This window comes from Onychomys torridus, chromosome 12, assembly GCF_903995425.1.
Source record: "Onychomys torridus chromosome 12, mOncTor1.1, whole genome shotgun sequence".
NCBI lineage: Eukaryota > Metazoa > Chordata > Mammalia > Rodentia > Cricetidae > Onychomys > Onychomys torridus.
The window spans coordinates 42,911,765-42,935,508 of NC_050454.1; the positions used below are offsets into that span (position 1 = coordinate 42,911,765).

Here is a 23,744-nt window from a genome sequence, read left to right on the forward strand (position 1 = left end):
AGCCACTGGAAGTAGAAAGAGTATGGTATTGTAGGAAAATCAGGAGAAAAGAGTGAAAAATACTGAGTACCAGCTTCCACAAGTTCTAAGCCTATACAAACGACTTGTGAATTTATTGCTTAATCCAAAACAAGGATATTAATCTCATAAAACCATAGTGGTTGTGGATTTAAAGGAAACGTGAAATAGTGCTTTACTATCTGGGCTACACAGATGTTAATGGTTTTAACAGTACAAAGATACATTATGGCTATATTGATAGTATCTTTCCATAGATAGAGCTACTGAAAACACGTAAGACTTACTTTCATCATCTGAATCAAATCCAAAGAGTGTCTGACATTTCTTTTGTGCAAGATGAGCCTCAAGTGCTTCTGCATTACAGTAGGTGGTCAGGCATTTGCCACATCGTAATCTTTTTACTGGTTTTTTACAAATGTTATCTTGATCAGAACAGGAATCTACTCGATCAGTCAGAAATTTTCTGCGTTTTGGCATACTAAGGTATCGTTCATCAAGGTAACTGGGAGGCAAAGGTCTGACATATGGCTTTGTTAAAATTAAGCCATATGAAGTATGTTCACTTGTAAGATTTGGTTTGGATGGTGCCTGAGATACTGACAGGGCACTATTTTCTTGTGATACAACATTTGGTAAAATAGAACCATTTTCTGTCCTGTTTCTATCTGTTTTCAGATTAGGATCTGATGCAACTAACAGTGTTTGCTCTATTTCACTGTGTCCATTGACTAAGTCACTGGTACTATGACTATTTTCAGGATTTGGCTCTATGGCAGGCATCTTTTGGTCTATCAAGCTTATATTTGAAACAGTATCATCAGAATGTTCATTTCCATTCTGAACTAAACTGTCTGTTTTCTTTTCCATAGTGTCTATACATGTCTTTGGTTCTGTAGAATCTTTCCTTGATTTACTAGTAGAAACTGGCTGATAAATCATTTGGTTCTCATTACTAGATGGGTCTATTTCCTGATGATTAGGAAATGCTGCACTCAGTTGTGCAGATGATTCTGGTGTTTTGCTTAAGTAATGCTGGGCCTCATGTTCATATAACAGAGGAAGATCTTCAAAAAGCTCGTGGCATTCTGGAAAACTACACTGAGCTTGAAATATCCTGTGACTTTTTGTATGCTGAGCAAGCTGGAATGGCAGCTTAAATGACTCGTTGCAATTAAAATGCAAACAAAAGTACACATTTGGATAGCTGTGTCTATTAAGATGATCTATAAAATGTTGAGAATCTTCAAATTGCCTTTGGCAAAATTTGCATTTTCCTTTGCTCCACTTCATGACTGTTTGCCGCACATTTAAATCAGTTGGATGTACAGTCCTTGCATGCATATTTAAAAATCCAATTCTTTTAAATATCCTTACACAGCCAAGAGCAGGGCACTTGAAGTTGCCTTCTTGGTCTGTAGCATATACATCTTTTGGATGGCACACAGTTCCATTGATTTTATGAAGTACTGATGTTTCTTGATTCAGGTCATAATCATCTTCATAATCATCTTCATTTTCTTCCTCTTCATAGTCATCATCACACTGAGGTAAAGACTCTGAAATATTATTGAAAGAAGTGTCTGGTCTGCCATTTTCAATAGCATTCTCTGGTATACCAATGGGAATTTTAATGAATTCAGCCATGTGTTCACGGATGACCTCTTTGTTTCTATCACTGGGAACAGTCAATGTCTCTATTTCTAAACCCTTAGTATTTGAATTTCCATTTTCAAAAGAAATGGACGATTTGGAACAGTTTATTTCTTCCAGAGTGATGACCTCTGGATCATCCTGTTGTGCTGTAGCAATCTGCTGTCTCTGGATCTTCTTAACATGGTTCTTTAAATGCTTCTGCATAAGTCCTCTGTTTCTAAATTTCCTACCACAGATCACACAGGAAAAACTGCCTTTTTTCTGATGAGCCTGGGCATGCCTTACGATGTGGCCACCGAGGAATTCCTTGTTACATAACATGCACCGATGCCTTGGGACACTGTGATCCACTTTGGAAGTGTTAAGAGAAGTGAGGCTTCTCTTCACATTAGCATGTCCTTTAGGCTGCACTCCAGACACATCATCAAGATCAGCCTCTCCAGGGCTCTGTTCTGGGACTGTGTCAAGCCCTTCATCCACACTCTGCCGGTCCACTGTCTTTTTTAGACTACCCGCAGAATTCTCCAGTGTATTTTCATTCAGAAGTCTCACTGCTGACTTATCACGCAGTAATGCCACACAGTTTTTCTTAATCATTACAAAGTTCCAAAACTCAGGATCAAAAAACAATCCCTTTTTCAAAATTGGAAGTAATTCAAAGCGAACACGATTCTGAACAGTACTTGTACCTTCACTATACTCTTCATCAGGACGTCTGTAAAGCTCTTCAACAGTGTGGTAGGCCTCTAAGGAACGCTCGAGAAAAAATACTGAGAGAGCACAAACCCTGACGATCTCTAGATCATTTGGCAAAAAATGTGCAATTGTCTTATAAATTAGACATTTAGTTTCAGGATCATCATGAAGATCAAGCTGGAGGGCACAACCACATATTTCAACACAAATTTGTAAACCTTCTTCCTCAACCTGGAAAAACAAAAATAATCCCACTAAATATAACTTAAAACATCATTCTAACTGCTGAAGCATTTTAAATACAACTCCAAAAGGGAAAGCTTTATAAACAGTGTTCTGAAGTGTGGGAAGTTTTATGGGGTTTTTACTCTTCTATAACATATATCTTCTATTAAATGATAATAACCTGATATAGGTTTATATTTAATTTTCAAGTGTGAAAAGACCAATAACCACAGTATAAAAATGTTTGCGAATTGTAGAATTTCTTTCCATTCTGGGCTTCCTTGGGGGATCATTCTCATTCTCTGACAAAAAGGCTAATGCATACCATTTAGAATAGATTCCAAGAAGTAACTTTTTTAAAGATCTGCGCAAACTTTGTCATATTAAATAGTACTTATAATACTGTATTATAGGATATTATTATTGTTATTATTATACATGCTAGGCAAGTGCTTTATACAAATATGAAAGGGGGCATCATACATATCTAATAAAGTATAATAATAAGCCTACTAGAAATTGTATGAGAACAAGTCAACTTTTACTTCTGCTCATGGTAATTATATTAGCTATTACTGCAGAATTTTTAAAGATCCACTGCAGTTGATTTTATGCCTCTAATGATTGAATAATCAATACTTATTTGAACAGGACAAGAAATCAGAATGTCTTTATGTTATAAGGTATCTGTGTGTGTTGCATGTCATACTGCGTACATATGGTTATGGATTATAGGAAAACATAACCATTTGCAAGCCTCCTGTTCTCTTTGTCTCTTATATGTAATCTCACTTAACTAGATAGAGTTTTACTATCAACTAAGATTTTCTGAGACAGTGAATGGGTATGATCAGACCATTTATAAATTAATGTTCAAAAACAGAACTTATATGGTAAAAATGACAAATTTGCTTAAGTCATAAGAAAAACATTTCATACTGAAGCAATTGTTCTCAAATTAAGTAACAAGAGACTGGCTTTTTTCCCTCTATTCCATGTACCATGCTGAATGTTTGAAGCTGGAGAGAACAGATTGTGACATACAGAAAATACGGCCTTACAAATCTAAAACTAAAAGGATAAATATCTTATGTACCTCATCTTTAATGATTTTCATGAAAGGAAATATGACTCTCACATTAGTTGCTGTTCTTAAAAGTTGATAACATTGATCTACAAACACTTGTTTCGAAGGATTCGATTTAAGCTGTAGTTTACTCCATATGAAAATCAACTCCCTGTAAATGAGAAAAAGATATATATCATAAAAATAGTTTATTCAAGTATAGACATTAGTTACCTTTTCCCAATTCTATACTATCCTAGCTAGGATATATATATATAAAGTAATTATAAATGTGCACATTATCTGTCTTACCTTTGAGATTAACAGAAGAGAGAAAAATAAAAGAGAAATTATAATTTTGCATTGATAGTAATGATTTCCAATGATATGTTGGCATACCTAAAAAATCTATAGTGTTGAATCAAAGAAGTTCTGATTTTAATGCACTAATACTGATGTTATAACTTTAAAACACATTGACCTTTAGTATACTGTCAGAACACCATCCAAGAATGGAGTCATGTGATATGAATTCTGAATGCTTGTGAGAAAACTCCAAGAAAATGAGACAAAAGTCTTGTGGCCCCATTTTCTTCCAAAACACAGAATTGTTCTTGGAATGTTTTCAAGTCCCTCCCAGGTATAGCAGATAGGAGAGAGTTGACTTCTGACTATTCATCACAACAGGCTATTGTTATTTGTTTATATGCCTCTATAGACAAACATGCTTTTGCCACGTGTGGCTTGCCCTTATGATTGTACACTGTACTCATGTGATTCCTCTTAACCCTCAGAGTATAAATGGTCTGATGCTCTCAATAAAGTTAGCTATTGCATGAGACTTTAGTCCACCTCATTTATTGGCTTCATTTTCCCAGGTTCCAGTGCCAACTAGAGCGATAAACATACTGCTTGCAAATTTAGAAACCAGTATTGTAGAGTATTTCATTCTGTTATGATACTAAAAGTAATTTAAAAATTTTAGCACTATTATAGTACTGATTTTGAAACTGTACCCTTTATATCATCTTTAATCATGTGCTTTTCTGGTAACATGCAATATTTTTGAACACACAAGCTATAGATAGATTAGAAAAGATTCTAATCCATGGTCAAGGATGAACAAGAACAAATAAAGGCAGTGGGTTTTGAGGTAAAAACAGAATATAAGGATATAACTCAGAAAAATAGCATACTTTAAAATGTGCCATAAAGTTATGCAAAGTATTGTAATTTAGAACTAATAAAATAGTTAGTAGAAAGTTTTCCTTTTTTCAAAAGTTATTTATTCTATGTCTTGTGAGCCCAACCCATCAACACATGCAAGCAGATTTGGGCTCACTGGACACTGGGCTCCTGTCTGCATTAAGAGGGCGTTATCTTGTAAGTAACACCATGTAAATATAATTCCACTAGAAAGAAACGTAACAAATCTGGTATCAAAAAGTGCTTTGGCCAGGTGGTGGTGGTGCACGCCTGTAATCCCAGCACTTGGGAGGCAGAGGCAGGTGGATCTCCATTGAGTTCGAGGCCAGCCTGGTCTACAGAGCGAGTTCCAGGACAGTCTCCAAAGCTACAGAGAAACCCTGTCTCGAAAAACCAAAACAAAAACAAAAACAAACAAACAAAAAAGTGCTTTGGGCCAGGACAGAGTAACAAACATTCTTCAGTTAAAAATTCATTACTCCATTATCCTATGTTATGAAAAATTTTTAAATGATTATCACTGCTCTAGTGAGGAAGCAACAATGTGTTTGCTACTCACAGTGATTTTGGTTTTAAATCTCCTGAAGCACTCTGCCTTCCTGAGATGCTGGATGGGCTTGTTTATGTATTTTATGAATCATATTTCCTAAGACTAATGCACACAAATCTCCTCAGTAACACAATGTATGATGGAGACAGTAACTGACATTTAAACACTAAAAAAGTCAATGTTCACAATAAGATTCAATTAAATATTTATTTATTTATCCAGTACAGATAAGCACCAGAGGGCTCCTGTTGCAAATCACCCTATGGAGTGATGGAAGGATCTTTCTACTTGGAGGGGACCCGATCTGGGGTTGGTGTGGGCCCAGGGCTCTGATTATGCCTTTCCTCAGGACAATGAGATTCCTCATTGGGTTTCTGAGCGCTATGTACTCCCTATGGCTGCAGCTGAAGCCCAACATGGCAGAAACTTACTGGGCCTTCGTGAAAAACTCTCCCCTTCTGATGCCAATGGGGACCGAAAGCCCAATATGGCCAGCTTTGGCAAGCATTAATGTAAGCCTAGGAACTGCAGCCATGCGGTTGGATTATCCAGGAGGTAATGTATGGTAACTGCTCAAGTATGTTTGAGAATGTGTCACCCAGACACCTAGGAGATTAAGGATAACACTGAAGATCACTGACCTCCATTTATTAACAGTAGCATGCCAGCTAAGCATTTTCATTCTCACGATCCTATTCAAGCTGGAGTAGTACCTACTTCTAAGGAGTGGCTATGTGCAACATTTTTTGGCCTCCTGAAACACATTTAGCTTTGAAGATACCTTAAAATTGTTCAACAAATTTTTGTTAGTTGATAATCTAGGGTATTTTATTTATTTTGGGGCTGTTACCATTGTTTCACAGATGCCAAGCAACTATTCTATAAGCTATTGCCCCATCCAGATAATCTGGTAACTATTATATTCCTAAATGCTGAAGCTTCTTGAGGAATTTAGTAAGATAAGTGTGCACATAAAATGAGATTAAAGATGATGGTAAACATTTTAAATAAAGAGTGTTTTTGTAAAAGGGAGATGGATAAAGAAAGCAAACAGATCAATATGAATTATATTTAGGAACATATATGGCCTAACTGCAACAGATGTATAAGACAAAGTGATAGCTGAAAACTATAAGATAAATAGTCCTTTAGTATTTTACAAATGAATATATTATAAATATATATATTTCCCAACTTATTCCAAAATAATGAGATTTTAAATGGACATTCTTCACACACACAAGTTTTATTTTGTTTTTTTAATTCTTAGGTGGTAAGAGTTTAATTTCCCTTTTGTCTGTGTTAAATCAAAGATGGGGGGTTGGACTTGGTAAGCAAAATACATCCCTGTATCCCCCAGCCTCCCCCGCCAAAATGTGGCTGGAGAGAGGGTTTGGTGGTTAAGAACTTGTAGTGCTGTTGTGGAAGACTCTAATTCAGTTCCTAGCACCCGTGTTTGATGGTTCACAAATACCAGTCAACTCGAGCTCCAGATGTTCTGATGCCTTCTTTTGGTCTCCAAGGGTATCCGCACTCACATGCACATGTACATACCCATACACATACACACATAATTAAAAATTAATAAATATAAACCTTTTTAAATAGTTGAACACTTTCACACAACTGTAAGGAAAATATAAAGTCCAAATCCTCTAATCAATCCTCCTCCTCTTCATCATTTCTCCATTTCTACTTATGATCAGAAACACTTACCATATGTAGTACATGTCCCCATTCTGGAGCTGTGGAATAAGAAAGGATTCACAGAGTTGTAAGGCTAGCAAAGTCTTGCCTTCCTTTTCAGTGTTACAGATGATATCAATTCCACTCTTGCAGTCAGTTTTCAACAAATGCTATAAGACGAAAGGAAGAATCAGTTCCTGTCATCAACAATGCATAAAAATCTAGTTGCGGTTACTGTTTAAAATACTTGCAAGTACTGGTAGATTCTAGTTTCTTTTACAATTATACACTATTGAAATACTTTCATGGTCTCATAGTTTTAGAGTATAGCATATGCATTTCACAAGTACTTGCAAGGTCATCAATGCCTATGGGAAAGTAAGATTCAGATTAGGAAAGAATTCCTTCTTTTATTGTGAAAAGCAAACATAAGCATTTAGCTTCTTAGCACTTTAAGAGGGAAATGATGTTTCTCAGTTTTTATTTGATGTCTGAATCATACCACAAATTTAGTAAATACATTGTATTAATTCAATCATTTGTTAATATCAGATTCTGACAAGTTCACATGAACCTAAAGAATGGTCATAAGAGAACACATTTAGATAATGTGATCTCTAAATCTTTGGTTTACTGCAAAAGAAATTCACTAACAGTGGGCTTCTGTTTTAATTTTAGTAAGGCTAAAATGGTAATAGGAAAAAAATCATCTCAAATGATACCTCCCGGAATAGCTGATCTTCTACAGGTGACATAAACAGACAGGTGAAGAGTGCTTGATGGAAGTACAAGTCTTTACCGATTTCTGGGTGATTTATACAAGATTTAATAAGAGCCATGGCTTCAGGTATGCGTTCACAGGCAATTAGGTATCTGGCACGTAGTTCAAAGAACAGTGGATTTTCAGAACTTAAGTATTTGTTCACTATATTAAAAAAAAAGAAAACATATTATTACTCTCAAAAAATATTCAAACTTTGCTTGAAACTTTACAACTAAAACATCCTATCTAATTAGATTTAAGTAACATGCTTCATAATAAAATTTTATTTTTGCATAGTCAGTTAATACGGCTGACAAAGTGAAAATAAAACACCAAAACAGTGCTCAAGAAATACTAGTTGACTTCTTCTTAGTCTAAAAAAAGGAGTAAAAACAGACTTAAAACTGTATAAAAGGGGAAAAAAAATCAAATGTTCTTTAGTTCATCAATGCATTAGAATGTTTCAAGTAGCAAGTGTAAAATGCTCCTCTAGTCTAAGATTACACACTTTCGTTTCTTGTAGTCCCACATTCTCATTATTATAAAAGACTGAATGCTAAATTAGTACATTAAAAGCACATTAAATCAGATTAACTGTAGAGAAGTGTAAGCTAAGTTAATGAAAAAGCTGAATCATGAATAAATAAATATTAAATAAAATTAATGCAAAGTTGTGCCAAAGAGGTCTATTACTGTGTTCACATCTCACCAAGGATAATTACTAATTTATGCTTACTTTCATTTTCATACTATACAAACACACTTAACTCTGTAAGTTTATTTAAGCCTAACAACAACCTTATGACAGGTGCTATACTATTCAGTTCAGAGATTAAATGACTTTTCCAATGACAAAGAAATCAGTGGCAGAGACTAAAGTGGAACCTATAGTTTATGATTGTTAAATCCAAACATTTTGCAATTATTTAAGTTTCATCAAAATCTACTAAAGTGTTGATGGACTATATTTTGACTCAAATATTTTACTTATATTTCTGTTTAAAATGTATAAGTAAACGCTGACTTGGAGTTAATGCAAAAAATAAATTTTCAGTCTGAACTTTACCATAATGACTACTCCCAAAAGAAGAGTCATTGACGTTAAAAGGGCTCCAGAGCACCTCTGCCCAAAGGAGGAGTGCTAGTCAGTTAGCAAAGGCATGTTCATGATTTGAATGGGATGCCCACCTGAAGGCCACCAACCAGCCTTCACACCAGCTAACAACAGCTCTGGCTCTGACTCAAAGAAGCCTAAAAGCTCCCTTAAAAACCTAATTTTCTTCTCTTCTGCACTCTTAAAAAATTATATAAAAAAAATACTGTTATTAGTGTGTGTGTGACAGAGAGAGAGAGAGAGAGAGAGAGAGAGAAAGAGAGAGAGAGAGAGGCAATGTGTGCGTGCATGCACGTGTGTATTGTACTCAGGTTAATAAGCTTGCCATTCGGATTGTACTCGGATTAACAAGCACGTGCAGCAAGTGCTTTTCCCTTCTGAGCCATCAAGATCAAGGTAGCTCCTGCCTTCTCCCATGTATGGCTTTCCTGGTACTACCCTCTATCTTCTCTGGCCACATTTCCTGGTTTCCTTTCATTATGCCCCTTATCTTTCTTATATTTACTCTTTATAACTTTCCTCAATAAGCAAGTCTTTCGCCTCAGTTCCAACTGTCTCCCTCTTGATCCTCTCTAAGTGCTTTCCAAGATCAAACCATCAAGCAGCAGCTTCCCATGTGTCCCTTTCTCCACACTTAGTATTAAGCCCGGCATCATAGTCCCTCCTCCACACACTCCACCTCTTAATCTTGTGCAAATGGAAATATCCTAACATGTTCAACACATGCTAGTGTAATCTGTTCCCAAGTTGGAAGGGCTTGTCTGTTCTCTTGCACTTTCTTATCATTGCACTTTATAAACTCTCTCCATGATTTCAAAATATTTTTTCCATTTTTGTGCTTATTCACTAATAGTTAAGCTTACATCCTAAATTTTGGTGATCTGACATATCTTAGAACTCAGAGCATTTTAATACTATGGGAAACGAAAGAATTAATAGGTAGGAGTAGAGAAGAGAGCCTCTGGCTTCAGGTAGAAATTTTAGCTCCTAAGAGTCCACTGTGGATCAGGAGCTGATATCAAAGAAGGATGTAAGTAATGAGGGGATGAGACAAATTTTTATTAGTTTAGGAAATACTATTTCTATCATATTTGAAATTTAATTGATTCATTCATTCATCATGTGATCCTTCAACCCACATGTGTCAGTATTAAGCAATTACTGTGCACTTGGGCATTGAACTAACTATAGATACAGATACAGTAGTTTGTTACCATAGTAACAGGAATAATAAATTCAGAGTTCCAAGCTTCACAAGAGAACTCCTATGCAATGGATACTCTTCATGTTCTTTTTATGAAAGGAAGTTTAGGGTTTGGGGTTTAAAAACAAAAACAAAACAAACAAACAAACAAAAAAAGCATTCCTACTTAAAACGATTTTTAAAATGCAACCAAAAAGATAAAATAAATTCCCTGTAACATCCAGTAAATACATCAGCAGCCATGGCACCATTACTAGAAAGAACTGTAACAATGCTGGCATCAAGAAGCACTTTGGGCCAAGTTAGATAAGCAATGGCTGGGGTTTTGACTCTCCTGAAGTACCTATCTCCTGAGATGTCGGTTGGGCTTTAAGAACAGCTTGCAACACTGGATCTTCCCATGGGCCACCATCTCTAATGATTCGAGTCACCAGTTCCAGATTCACATTTCCATATCTGCGGAGGTGATTCTGGCATTCCTACGAGAGAAAAATCATTTCGGCTTCATGAATTTAAAGGGGTTAAAAACTACTTGATCGTCGTTGTCCATAAAGTGACTGATGGCCATGTAATAGCTACTAAGTTGTAAGAGAAAGGGTACCATTGCGACCTAAGTAGGGTGACAAAACCCTATTAATAACAAATAGGCTTAATGCCAAAGATTACACAGATATACATGATCAGATTGAGAAAAGTCCCATTAAAACAGGGATAAAATGTAACCAAAGGGTGAAACTTACAGGTGAATCACTTGTAGGGAAAGAGCCAGGTTGCAAAAAGCTGGAAATTAAATGTTCTTTTAAATTTACATATGGATTCAAAAACTTCCTGTCAACAATGGCAGGCAAGAGCCTAAGGGGAGGTGCTGCTCAGAATGTACACTCAACGCACAGGAGACACAGGTCCCTTGCTTTGCCCTGAACTTATGCCAAATCTAAACTGCAGGAACAGGTTTCAAAACAGAAAACTCCACTTCCCTTTGTTTGGAAATTAGATTTGTGATTAGCAGATGAAGAAACACCAGCTGAGGAAAGGAACCTGTGATAGGAGCAGTCTACATCAGGTTTTAGATAAAGATAATAAAGTGAGCAGTAATTAATAAGAACTCTCCATCCCCTGGATTTTTTATCTATACGGTGCTTTTCAATAGTGAAATCTGTTAAGGAAATTAAATTGGTTCACTTAATCCTATTTACTGAGTTTGAGGGACTGGCTTTAAATACGGACGGTTTGTTTACTTGTACTGTTCACTCTGGATCATTATACACTACAAGTTTGAAAAGTTGTTCAGTACACTTAGTCATAGATTTTTGAAACATGAACTAAGACTGAGTAAATTTATTTTTAAAAAGTGTTGAGCTTGAGCACTTAAGGAAAAAGACAATAATGAAGCTGGTAGTATCTGAATATAGTTGAATATTATCTGCATAGCAATTAAAGCACAATTGCCAGAAGTTTTTCTGTACTTACAAAATGCCTCAGGCAGATACTTTAGCATCTTATAAATTTTGCTTCATTGTTTTTTAAATGGTGTTAAATTTTTTTGCTTATTAGATGAATCATCAACTAATAAATTCATGGTGGCTGTTACTTTACTTGTATTAAATTATCATGTTTTATATCATTTGAGCATTACATTTTAGGCTAAATATTATTTCTACATACTATTTTCACTTACTAGTTAAGGGGAAAGGGGGGTTTCTTTATTTTATTAAGGAACAAGGTGGGAGAAATTGAAAAAGGAGTTTCAAATGTGGTATCCCTTTTCCCTGGGTTGGTCTCAGGTTGCTGAGCTCAATCTGTCCCCCACCTCGGCTTCCAGGTAGCAGGAACTAGGAGTGTACTGCACTAAAGAGCTCCAAGGTTTTGGGGTTTGGTTTTGTTTTGTTTTTAATAACAAAAAAATATTATCAAGTAGATCAAAGGATCATTAAGTTCAAACACTAGAAAATAAGTTAATTCCTAAATGTTATTTAAGGGTGTCCCCAAATTAAAATTAACAAGTAAAAAAAAAATCCTAGAGTGGGCAAATTAGTTAAGCTCTGTACTCTAGCAGTTCATTTGTCTACTAAAAAAAATTTCATAAGATTGTTGTGAGGGGTAAACAACAATACTAAAAGGTTCTTGGGATATTACCTCACATATAGTAAGCACTCAATAAATGTTAGCTTTCATTTCTTACAGTAGTTTAATATTTTGAAAAAAAAGTGTCTGTGTGTATGAAAAATAATGTATTTTAAGACACCTACTTGCCTGAGCATCAAAAACAATGTGCATTTTCTCATCAGCATGCTAGAACACTTATTATTAAGCAGTATGTGCGAAGGAAAAGTATGTGTAACGGCCATGAATTGCCAGCCAATCGTCAGTTATGCTGAGGTATTTAGAACTGGACACTGTCAGTTTCCTAAGAAACAAACAAGTAGAAGTTTAGTTTAAACCCTACTTTAAAAAGAAGTTCCAAAGCCCCCTATTTAGACATCTCAAAGTTCCTCAGAGAAAGGCATAACAATCTTTCCATTTTTTGTAGCTATACCCCCAAGAAAATTTAGGAGTAAGATAGGTAAGTAGCTATAGCTATGGTATGACATATTACTGTTTCCCAGACTCCTATGTCAAACAAACCTAACTCAGCTTCCACACTATGGTTATTATTATTGGCATGCATGCTATCTTTACATTTTAAGGTAGAATTTGCTGTTGAAAAGCCTTTCACCTGGAGTTTTAAATGAGTTTTGACCCATTTGTCAGGCCCTGAGCATCATCTACAGAAAAGGAAGGTAGTGGAATGCTCGGCTGTAACAGAAACTAGGGCCAGGGAATGGCTTGATCCTTTAGAGTGCTTACCATGCATGGGGAACTGAGTTCGCATCCCTGAAAGGCCGGATGTTTGATGGCACTCCCTGACCTACTCCCTATTCTTCACCCTTACATATCACAGTCCTTTGGGAAGGACAACAGAGTCAGGGCCTAGAGGCAGACCTGCTCTAAGACAAACAAGTCCAAAGAGAGAGGGAGAGCGCCTGAGGAGTCCATCACTATGAGACAGGAGAACCTATGAGGCAGCCAACCTAGTCAGATTAATGGGCTTCGGGCCCAGTGAGAGCTACTGCTTCAAGGACTAAGAGTGAATACAACCCCACCAGAAGTTGACCTCCAGCCTCCACGGGCACCTTCACACACATGCACACACTCACTCTAACAAGCACGCAACATACACACAACATACTACAGACATACACAGCACATCACTGCACACAAAAGACTGTGGGGGGCAGAGGGGGGAACAATAGAAACTTAGAGGTCAACAGATTTCAACAAAACCTTTCTATAATTGGTATAAGAAATGTTAAACTGGGCATCATTATTTACACAACATGTTTTAAATAAATAATGAACTAACACAACTAGCAGACAATGTGCTAATCTTACTGTTCTAACCCATAACACAAGACCTGAAGACTTAAGGTACGTATGTAAGAATTACTTGAACACAGGAGCCCACCAAAGAAATACAGACAAAATCCAGTTTAGTAGAAGAAGCACTTGCAGTCTGGAGAAGAGGTCCTATTGCTCTCTATGCTGCCTGCCACCAGATTTTGTCTGAATGGATGAATGAATGAATCTCTTTGCCTCGCTATGTTAAATAGGACTGCCCTTAATATTCACTACTATTCCACATGCCTACTTTTCTGTGATATATGTTATCTGAGAAAATATGGACTGCCTCAAGCATTAATATGTTGACAATATTAACTCTGTATTACAGCCTGCTTTCAGTGAACAATGAATATCTTAACCCTAATATGTTCTTAGAACTTCTTACAAAATGCTAATCTTATCATTTATTTTGGTCATTTACATGCTGCTCTTGACAACAGCAGACATCAAGGAGGTCAGAATATAATATCTTTGTTTATTAACAAATTGGATACTGTATGGAAAGACTATTACTGCACAATATTTAATATCCTCTCGAGATAACTGCTATTCCATGACCAGGATTCTGCTCTTTCAGAAAACGTATAATACATTGGTGGTGACAGTTCAATCTTTTAAACACTTGAACCTAGCTTCTTGGGCTAACAGTCTCTTACTTAAGATTATGCTTCAGCCAGGGATAGTGGCACGCACCTTTTGTCCCAGCACTCAGGAGGCAGAGACAGATGGATCTCTGTGAGTTCAAGGCCAGTCTAGGCATAGTGACTTCCTGGACAGACCTTATCTGGGAGAAAAAAAACAGCTTAAATATAACTGCCTTTTATACCTCCCTAAATTATGTAAATTCAACAGATATGATATTTTTCAAACATAAAATTATTTTTAAACACCAAAAGCAAGCATTTCTCAGGGAACTGTATATAAGAATTATGAAGCAGTTAGCTCCTTTAAGTAGATAAATGCTAATGAAAAGTTACTAAAGCTTTATCTCATCCAATATACTAAGAATATAGTCTTCAGAAAATAGTTCAAGAATCTAACCTTAATTCTAACATCAATTATTTTCATTTCCAATGTTACATGTATGGTACACTTGGCAAATGTCCCCTTCATAGATGATAATATCTTTTCCTCTGTTTCTTACAATTAAACATATTTTAATTTTTTGTTTTGTTTTTCGAGACAGGGTTTTTCTGTAGCTTTGGAGCTTGTCCTGGACTAGCTTTGTAGACCAGGCTGGCCTCGAATTCACAGAGATCCACCTGCCTCTGCCTCCCAAGTGCTGGGATTACAGTCATGCGCCACCACCGTCCGGCCATTTTTATTTATTTTTATTTTATGGCATTGATGTTTTGTCTTCATGTATGTCTGAGTGAGGGTTTTAGATCCCCTGGAATTGGAGTTACAGACAGTTGTCAATCTCCATGTAGGTGTTTAGAAACTGAATCCAGGTCTGTTGGAAGAGCAGCCAATGCTTTTAACCACTGAGCCATCTTTCTAGCCACCAATTAAACATATTTTAGTTTCCATTTTTATATACACTGTCAAAATTAGGCTTCTTCAGTAAATATTTGAGGTTTTCATCCCACAGATTTATTGATCTAGCCCCTTTTGACTGTAACACCACACACACACACACACACACACACATATCTAACTTTCCCTTAAGGGTTTTCTTGGGGTGTGGGAGCTGATTGTGGCAGATTTTCAATAACTGATTATATTCTGCTCACAAGAGAAAAAATACAAGATATATTTCTTCACAGACATTAACATACATTTTAAGTAAAAAATAACCTTAGTTGAAGCTGGAAAAATATGCATGTAGACAAAAACACCCAGATACATAAAACAAAACTTTATATATATGTATATATGCGCATATAAAAAAGGAATAAAAAAATCTTTCAATGTCTCCAGCCACTAAGATGGTTCCCAGAATCAGTGCACAGCCATACTCTCCGAGCCCATCATTTAACACTGACATGTCCTTTCTCCGGTACCACTGTGCCAGCATTCTCTTGCTCCTATCTGGTTTAACTCTAATGTAGCTGCTGCTTTCCAAAATACTCACTTAAAAGTTTTGACTTATTATCTTTCTGCCACAACTATCCTGCTTACTGTTGTTTCCCATGGAGCTTAGTGCTGAGCACAGTGTGTGGACTCAATAAACATCTGCCGAGCAGAGAAGTTCAAGAGTACATTACCAAAAACAAGTGTCAAACACAAAAGTGCAATGGGAAATTAAGAAGTGTTAAAAACTTGAATATATAGCTGGGCGGTGGTGATGCACACCTTTAATCCCAGCACTTGGGAGGCAGAGCCAGGCAGATCTCTGTGAGTTTGAGGCTAGCCGAGTCTACAAAGTGAGTTCCAGGAAAGGTGCAAAGCTACACAGAGAAACCCTGTCTGGAAAAACAAAAAAAACAAAAAAACAAAACAAAACAAAAAACCTTGAATATATAATCTGAATAGATTATGAATATTATGAAAAGTTTTGCTTTGATTTTTGTTATTTCCTATTTGTGTATCTGTGAGGCAGAATTTCACTATGTAGTTCTGGCTGATTTGGCTGATTTGGAAATCACTATGAAGATAAAAGTGCTCTTGAATTTACAGAGAGCTGCCTGTTTCTGCCTACCAAGTGCTGATATTAGGAAAACAGGTATTTTGATCTATTTTGTTGAACTAAGAATGGGCACAGTAGAATACTGAATATAATTTTCATAATACAGGTAAACTCCTTAATGGTCATAAACCTTCAACACTATAGTAATATTATATATGACAGGTTACAGATCAGCCCCTGAAGGTGCTTCAAGCATGCCATATTTTATTCCAACCCCAAAGAAGTGCTGATGAACAGTAAAACACATGGATGAGAAGAGTACTACTGTGTGTTTGTGGTGTGTTTTAAAAAATAAATAAATAAAGGGAGTGGTGACCTCAGAGTAAGATCACACCCAGCTAGGTTTCCAATTTGTGAAAAGAAATTAAAGAAAAGCTTAGAGCTGGGTGTGGTGGTGAACATCTTTAATCCCAGCACTTGGAATACAGAGGCTGGTAAATCTCTGAGCCAGCCTGGTCTACAGAGCAAGTTTTAGGACAGCCAAGTTTAAGCAGTGAAAGGAGCTATCAAAAACAGAAAGCTGGTGAAGATCTAATTGAACAAAGGGGCCATTTTCCAGCCCCAGGAAGTAGCAGAATTTGGCAGCTTTGGCCACGTGGTTCTGGTTTCAAGGATAAAAGTGTTGTAGAACTTTCCTCAGTGATTAAGGAAAGCTGCTGAGTCCAGGTATGTGTCAGGGGTGTCCCTACATGGAAGCTTAAAGAGGCCATCTCCTCAAGCTGTGAAGGTGAAGCCTGGATTGCCTTGGAGACCCCAAGATGTTAGAGATGCCGGAGCCATGGAATACCTGTCCAAGAAAGCTGCTAACAGGGAGTGGAACTAGCCCAAGAGAAAGAAGTGTGCTGCAGTCAACAAAGCTGAAAGGAGTTGGAGATATGAAGAGCATTTTGACATCAGACATGGACATGCAGAGTTTGAAGTTTGCCCAGCTGGTTTTCTGTCTTGCTTTGGTCCAGTATTTCCTTAATATGTTCCCTTCCCTATGTTTTAGAATGGTAATGTATATCCTGTGCCATCATATGTTGAAAATATGTGATCTGCTTTTTGATTTTGATTTTACAGGTAATTATAATTAAGAGATTGCATGAAGAAACTTTGAACTTTTAAATAAGTTTGGGATTGTTATATAATACGAGGACTTTTGAAGTTGAACTGAACACATTTTTGCATTACGATATGGCTAAAAGCCTTTGGGAGCCAGGGAGTGGAATGTGGCAGTTTGAAAGAAAATGATCCCCAAACAGAGTGGCACTATTAGGAAGTGTGGCCTTGTTGGAGGAAGTGTGTCACTATGGAGGCAGCTTTGGGGGGGGGGTCTCATATATGCTCAAGATACTACTCATTGTCTCAATCTATTTCCTATTGCCTGCATATCAACACTCCTTCTCCAGCACCATGTCTGCCTGCAAGCTGCCATGCTTCCCTCCAAGATGATAATGGACTAAACCTCTGAAACTGTTAGCCCCCACCTCAATTAAATGTTTTCTTTATAAGAGTTACCATGGTCACGGTGTCTCTTCACAGCAACCCTAACTAAGACAGCTGTTTCCTAAATATATGGCTAAAAGAACCAAAATATTTTAGATGTATAGAAGTCTTAAAATCTTTTAGCAGCCTATGTTTGTGCAATGGATGTATATATTCGTGTGTGTGAGTTCATTCAGGTGCACACGGAAGTGTGTTCATGAGTGTAGAGGCCAGAGATTGATGGTGGATGTCTTCCTCAATTGTTCTCCACCTTATTTTTGAAAGTCTTTCAACTTAACCTGGAGCTTCTCAGTTCAGCTAGACTGGGTAGCCAATGAGCTACTAGTATCTGCACTGCAATTACGGAAGTATAACAACTATGTCTAGCACTTTTTCTACAATAATTTGTGTACATGTGTGAACACCTGCATGTCAAACCACACATGTGACATTTAGACAACAACCCCTTGGGGGTCTGTTTTTTCCTTCTGCCATGGAGGATCCAGGACTTGAACTCAAGTCATTCAGTTTGGCCACAATCACTTTTACCCCTAAGTCATCTATCCAGCCCCTAACTTTTTTCTGGATGTTGGAAGCCAAACTCAGATCCTGATGTGTTCGAGGGCAGGCATTTTACCAACTGAGTCATCTCACTTCACTGGTCATTCTTGTCTAGATTTGTTTCTTTTCTTCCCCTACATTAGAGGCCAAAACAAACAACCTGCAAAGGTTACTATGAGATGGGAAAATCAGCTAGGCAGAGGAAAAAAGCAACCTAGGGCAAGCAGTTTGCTTCTGTAATCATCAAAACTGCTTCTTCACCAGGTAAAGCTCTGGACAGGGGGGAAAGTCACTATATTCCCACATGTGCTTAGGTTCTTTAAGCATGGTAGCCATGCTGGCCTACCTAATGTAGAATTAGTGTTCTGGATATAAGCTGCTTGGGAATACAGTTAAAATTGATTTATGATTTTCTTCATCTGCCAGCATAGGGAAATCTTTAAAACTGTCACTGTAGTGAACATAACAACTTTTAAGCAAAAATTTAATATGACAAAGTATTTTTAGAGAATCAAATTAATGTATGTGTATATAAAATGTAAAATACTGAATTGTTTTACCTGGAATGAACCAAGAATATCCTTTAAGGGTTCTTCATAAAACTCATCTCTTCCGAAGAACAGGAGCAACTCAAAGAAACTCCTGAAAAAGAAAATGTAATTTTCATTGCTTTGTGGTTTTGTTCTACCAAGTTGTAACATCTATCTAGTACCAAGTATTTTACTTACAAATACTTGGTTTTAAAAAGCTCATTAAAGGACTAGGAGTTTAGCTCAGTTGTCAAAGTACTTTGTTAGCATACATAAAGCCCTCCTACTTCAGTCCCTAGGACAGCACAGAAGAGGTGTATCGGTACATGTTTCTAATCCCAGCACTTGGCAAGTGAAAACAAGATCAGAAGTTCATGGTCATCCTCAGTCACGTAAGTTTGAAGCCAGCTGGAATACATGAAACACTGCCCTCCTCCCAACCTCCCCACTACCAAAAAACACCCAGTGGGAGAAAGAAGGGTGAACAAGTGAGAGTACTGATGGGATGAATACAGGCAAAGTTTATTATATCGGTGGATAAAAAAAAAATCTTATAATAAAAACCATTATTTTGTACAATGAATATACTCTAATAATGAAAAAAAGAGAAAAAAAATAATGAAGTTGCCACATCAATTCGTTCTCCTTTTCACAAAGACTTCTTTGGAATATGATTCAGACAGCATCACCATGCTACAACATGAAGTAGAACTTCACAAAATTGGAATGAGCTAAGGATGTAGCTCAGTGGTAGAGTTCTTGCCTAGAATGAGCAACACCCTCGGTTCAATCCCTAGCACCAGGGAGGAGAAAATCTGTGATCTTGGTAAAAATTGGAATGAAACTTTCCAACCTCTTTATCAACTGAGTTTGGTAGTATATTAGTCTTTTGTTGACCTTTTAGCAATATTTAATCTACTCTTCACCAAGAGTAGATTCTATCTCAAAAACCATTTTTCTTTTTGCACTAGAGACTGAGTCTCCCTATGCCCAAAGATTAACCTCGAACTTCTGATTCAAGAAACCTACCTGTGTCAACTTATCAAATAGCTCTGATAGGTGCCTATCCAGGGCCATCTAAAAGCACTATACTTATTCATAAGAAGTAACTTAAATTTATATGGCTTCATGTGTAATTCTAATTTGATCTTTCTACTACATCTGCAGCTAATTCTTCTACTGGAGTCTTGAACCTTTCAAAAGTTATCCATGAAGGTTTGAATCAACTTTTCTATACATATATATTCTCTCTCTGTCTCTGTCTCTGTCTCTCTCTCTCTCTCTCTCTCTCTCTCTCTCTCTCTCCCTCCCTCCCTCCCTCCCTCCCTCCCTCCCTCCCTCCCTCCCTCCTATGAACTACAAGTGTTTGTTTCATTGCAACCTAGAATGATGACCCATTTCCAGAAAAGAAGGTTTATAATATAATTTGCTCAGATCCATCAAGGGATCACTACCTAAGACAAGTACCACCTTACAAAATAAAATTCTCAAATAATAAGACATGAAAGTTTAAGTTACTGCTCATTGAAAAATAGATATATAAGCATTAAAATAACATTGATCTCATTGTAAACTTTCACCTGAGCAAACAGGTCCATTGACTGCAAACAGTATACTTTGAAAGAAATCTTTCTCATTAAGCAGTAGGTCTCCAGACTGGACTAAAATATTCAACAAACCATGTTGTAAACAGATGTGCCATCATTCAGGCATTGTTCCACTAGTAGAGCTTGGTAGATACTTGGTAGAATCCTTAAAGACCCTAGATTATTCAGAAATGGTAGACAAGCTTCAACACAGAGTCACCAGCCACATTAACTATTAGTAAGAGTCAGCTTGGCTTGGTACAAACCTCTTTAGGCATTTGAACCTCACAGTTGGGTTTCTTTAAACTTTTTTCCTTGTTGTTTGTAGTGGTATTTGCTCCGCCCATGACCGTGGGCTATAAGGCCCAAAGGAGGCAGTGCTTCCTGCCGTTGTACGTATGAGACCTCTCTTATAAGGAGTTGGAGAAGGGTCAGGTGACTCACAAGACATTGGTTCTTGTAACCATTGCCAGGAGCACACAGCAGGAAAAACCGCCTCCTTTAGGCCATATACCCCAAGGTCATGGGCAGAGCAAATACCACTACAGTTATTCCTTTTCACTCAAAAAAATGTTTACATGATCCTGGGTGTGGAGGTATACAAATCCCTTATTGACAATAATCAGAAAAATTTACTGTAAAATAATTCATTATACATCTAATTTTACTTACTAAAGATGAAAGCAAATTTCCATACACGTTCTTTACTGTTACACAGGAAATTATACATTGGTTGAATATTTATAATGTAGGACATAGAATATGTTGTGTGAGTTGACTGATATTTTGGTTTTATAATCATCAATGTTGAGAATGCTCCTTAATAAAAATACATAGTACAAAAATACATAGTATGTTTGGGGCCTTTCAGAAATTGCCTTCAATTCTGTCCTAATCCCAAACCCAAATTCATTTCTTTGTAAGAGTCAAACCACCTCTCAACTAGCAACTTATTTATTTTATTTTATTTTATTTTTTTGGTTTTTCAAGACAGGGTTTCTCCGTAGCTTTGGAGCCTGTCCTGGACTAGCCTCTGCCTCCCAAGTGCTAGGATTACAGGCGTGCGCCACCACCGCCTGGCTCAAATAGCAACTTTTATAGTCAAAAATTCTAACACAATACAATACAATACAATACAAAGATATACTAATTTGGTGCTTATATGCTGAGGAATGGTGGGAAACTATTTAAAGTCTTGTTTTCTATAATTCTACCATTATGTTTCTCTAAGTAGAAAAATTTGCACATATAGTGAAAATGCTTCAATTTATAACATAAGTATTTTTTATTCTGAGCCAAGGTGTTTGAGGCCACATTTGCTGGTATTACATAGCATGATAGCACAGTAAGTACAACATATCATGTTGTGTGTTCAGAACCAAGGCTGAAGTGAAGCTGTATGATGCAACACAGGTGAACAGAACCAGAAATACCTTGAATTCATCACACACTGAACTTGAATTAAGTTTTCATCATTTCATGTTTACAAACTTTAATGTTTTCAATTTTTTCACAGCCCTCCCATTAAGTTACCAATCCTGTGTGGCCACAACATAGTTTCAGAAACTATCCCTTAGACAGCATTATCTTCTAATGGATGGCTATTCCATCTACACTGAAAATCTGTTTAGCTTAACAACTACACTAAACAGCAGGCTTCATGTAAAAAATCTTCCAATAGTCACAAGTTAAAGCTTGATTGCCAGCTTCTGGCACTGTTGGGAGGGTCCAGTAACACTCCTTAAGTCCTTATTTGTGTACTCATGAAGGGGATCGTGGGTCTCTGGTACCTTCCTCTCTTCTGCTTCCTTGCTGCCATGAGGTAACCAGCTTAATCATCCATGAACTTTTCTGCCATGATGTATAGTGTTGCTAAAGGCCCAATAGTAATGATGTCAACTGACCATAGACTGAACCTCCAATTTGAACTAAAATAAACCTACCCTTGGGGGCTGGAAAGATGGTTCAGTGGGTAAAATGCTAGCTTCACAAGTATGAGAGAGAACCTGAATTATGAAGCTCAGCATTCCTATAAAAGCCAAGGGCAGTGTCATGCACCCACAACTCCAGTACTGGGGTGGCAGTAGGGTGGAGACACATGAAGACTTAAGACTTACTAGTTAGCTTATCTAAGCAAAACTGTAAGCTCTAGGTTCAGTGAGAGATCCTGTCTTAAAAATTAAGGTGGAGAGCAATTAAGGAATAAACCTGTCATCAACTTCTGCTCTACACACACAAGGGCAACCCTCCACATACACATGCACACACTCCACAAACAAAATAAAGAAACCAGCCCTCTTTTTAAGTTGTTCATTTTCAAGTATCCTATTATAGTAAAGAGAATTGTCTAACTGCCATGGTCATGAATTGTCTTAGTTAGATCTTCTGGATACCTTTTTCCGCTCCTACATGAGCACTCCTGCTCCCCTTGGTACTTGTGTGTTATAGAGAAGCCTTCCTTCCTAAAAACAAACAAATGAACCTCTACTAACATCAATCTTTCCTTTTAGAGAGCCTTCAGAGAACTGAAAACAGAGCCTTGTGTGTCCTTACATACAGTAACCATACAAGTTTAGCAATAAGTTGATTGCAAAGCGATATATCTAAAACAAAAACAAACAACAACACAAAAGCTGGGCATAGTGGCATACACCTTTCATTCTGAGGAAACATGTAAGTGGATCTCCTCTGAGTTCTAAAACAACCTGTTCTACATAAGGAGTTCCAGGCCAACCAAGGCTACATAGTAAAACCCTGTCTCAGGAAAGAAAAGGGGAGGGGGGCGGAGGGAAGGGAAGGGAAGGGAAGGAGAAGGGAGGGAAGGGAAGGGGAGGGAAGGGAGGGGAAGGGAAGGGGAGGGAAGGGAAGAGGAGGGAAAAGAAGGGAAGGGGAGGGAAGGGGAGGGAAAGGAAGGGAAGGGGAGGGAAGGGAAAGGAAGGGAAGGGGAGGGAAGGGAAGGGAAGGGAAGGGAAGGGAAGGGAAGGGAAGGGGAGGGAAGGGAAGGGGAGGGAAGGGAGGGGAGGGAAGGGGAGGGGAGGGAAAGGAAGGGAAGGGGAGGGAAGGGAAAGGAAGGGGAGGGAAGGGAAGGGAAGGGAAGGGAAGGGAAGGGAAGGGAAGGGAAGGGGAGGGAAGGGAAGGGAAAGGGAGGGAAGGGAAAGGAAGGGGAGGGAAGGGAAGGGGAGGGGAGGGGAGGGGAGGGAAAGGAAGGGAAGGGGAGGGGAGGGAAAGGAAGGGAAGGGAAAGGAAGGGGAGGGAAGGGAAGGGAAGGGAAGGGAGGGAAGGGAAGGGAGGGAAGGGGAGGGGAGGGAAGGGGAGGGAAGAGAAGGGAAGGGAAGGGAAAGGGAGG

At 37.7% G+C, this 23,744-nt stretch overlaps 1 protein-coding gene across 2 annotated transcripts in view; it reads right to left on the reverse strand.

Moving 5' to 3' along the window:
• Znf654 (zinc finger protein 654) overlaps positions 1-23,744 on the reverse strand; it is a 54,924-nt gene that overhangs the window by 550 nt on the left and 30,630 nt on the right. Inside the window, exons 3-8 of one of the 2 annotated variants that reach the window (XM_036203795.1) lie at positions 18,843-18,924; positions 10,528-10,663; positions 7,826-8,028; positions 7,134-7,273; positions 3,734-3,833; positions 306-2,601 (exon numbers count right to left, since the gene is read on the reverse strand). In XM_036203795.1, coding sequence (XP_036059688.1) covers positions 306-2,601; positions 3,734-3,833; positions 7,134-7,273; positions 7,826-8,028; positions 10,528-10,663; positions 18,843-18,924 — 2,957 coding nt within the window. Of the gene's footprint in view, positions 1-305; positions 2,602-3,691; positions 3,834-7,133; positions 7,274-7,825; positions 8,029-10,527; positions 10,664-18,842; positions 18,925-23,744 lie in introns of both variants that reach the window. The other variant, XM_036203794.1, reaches the window with a different exon arrangement.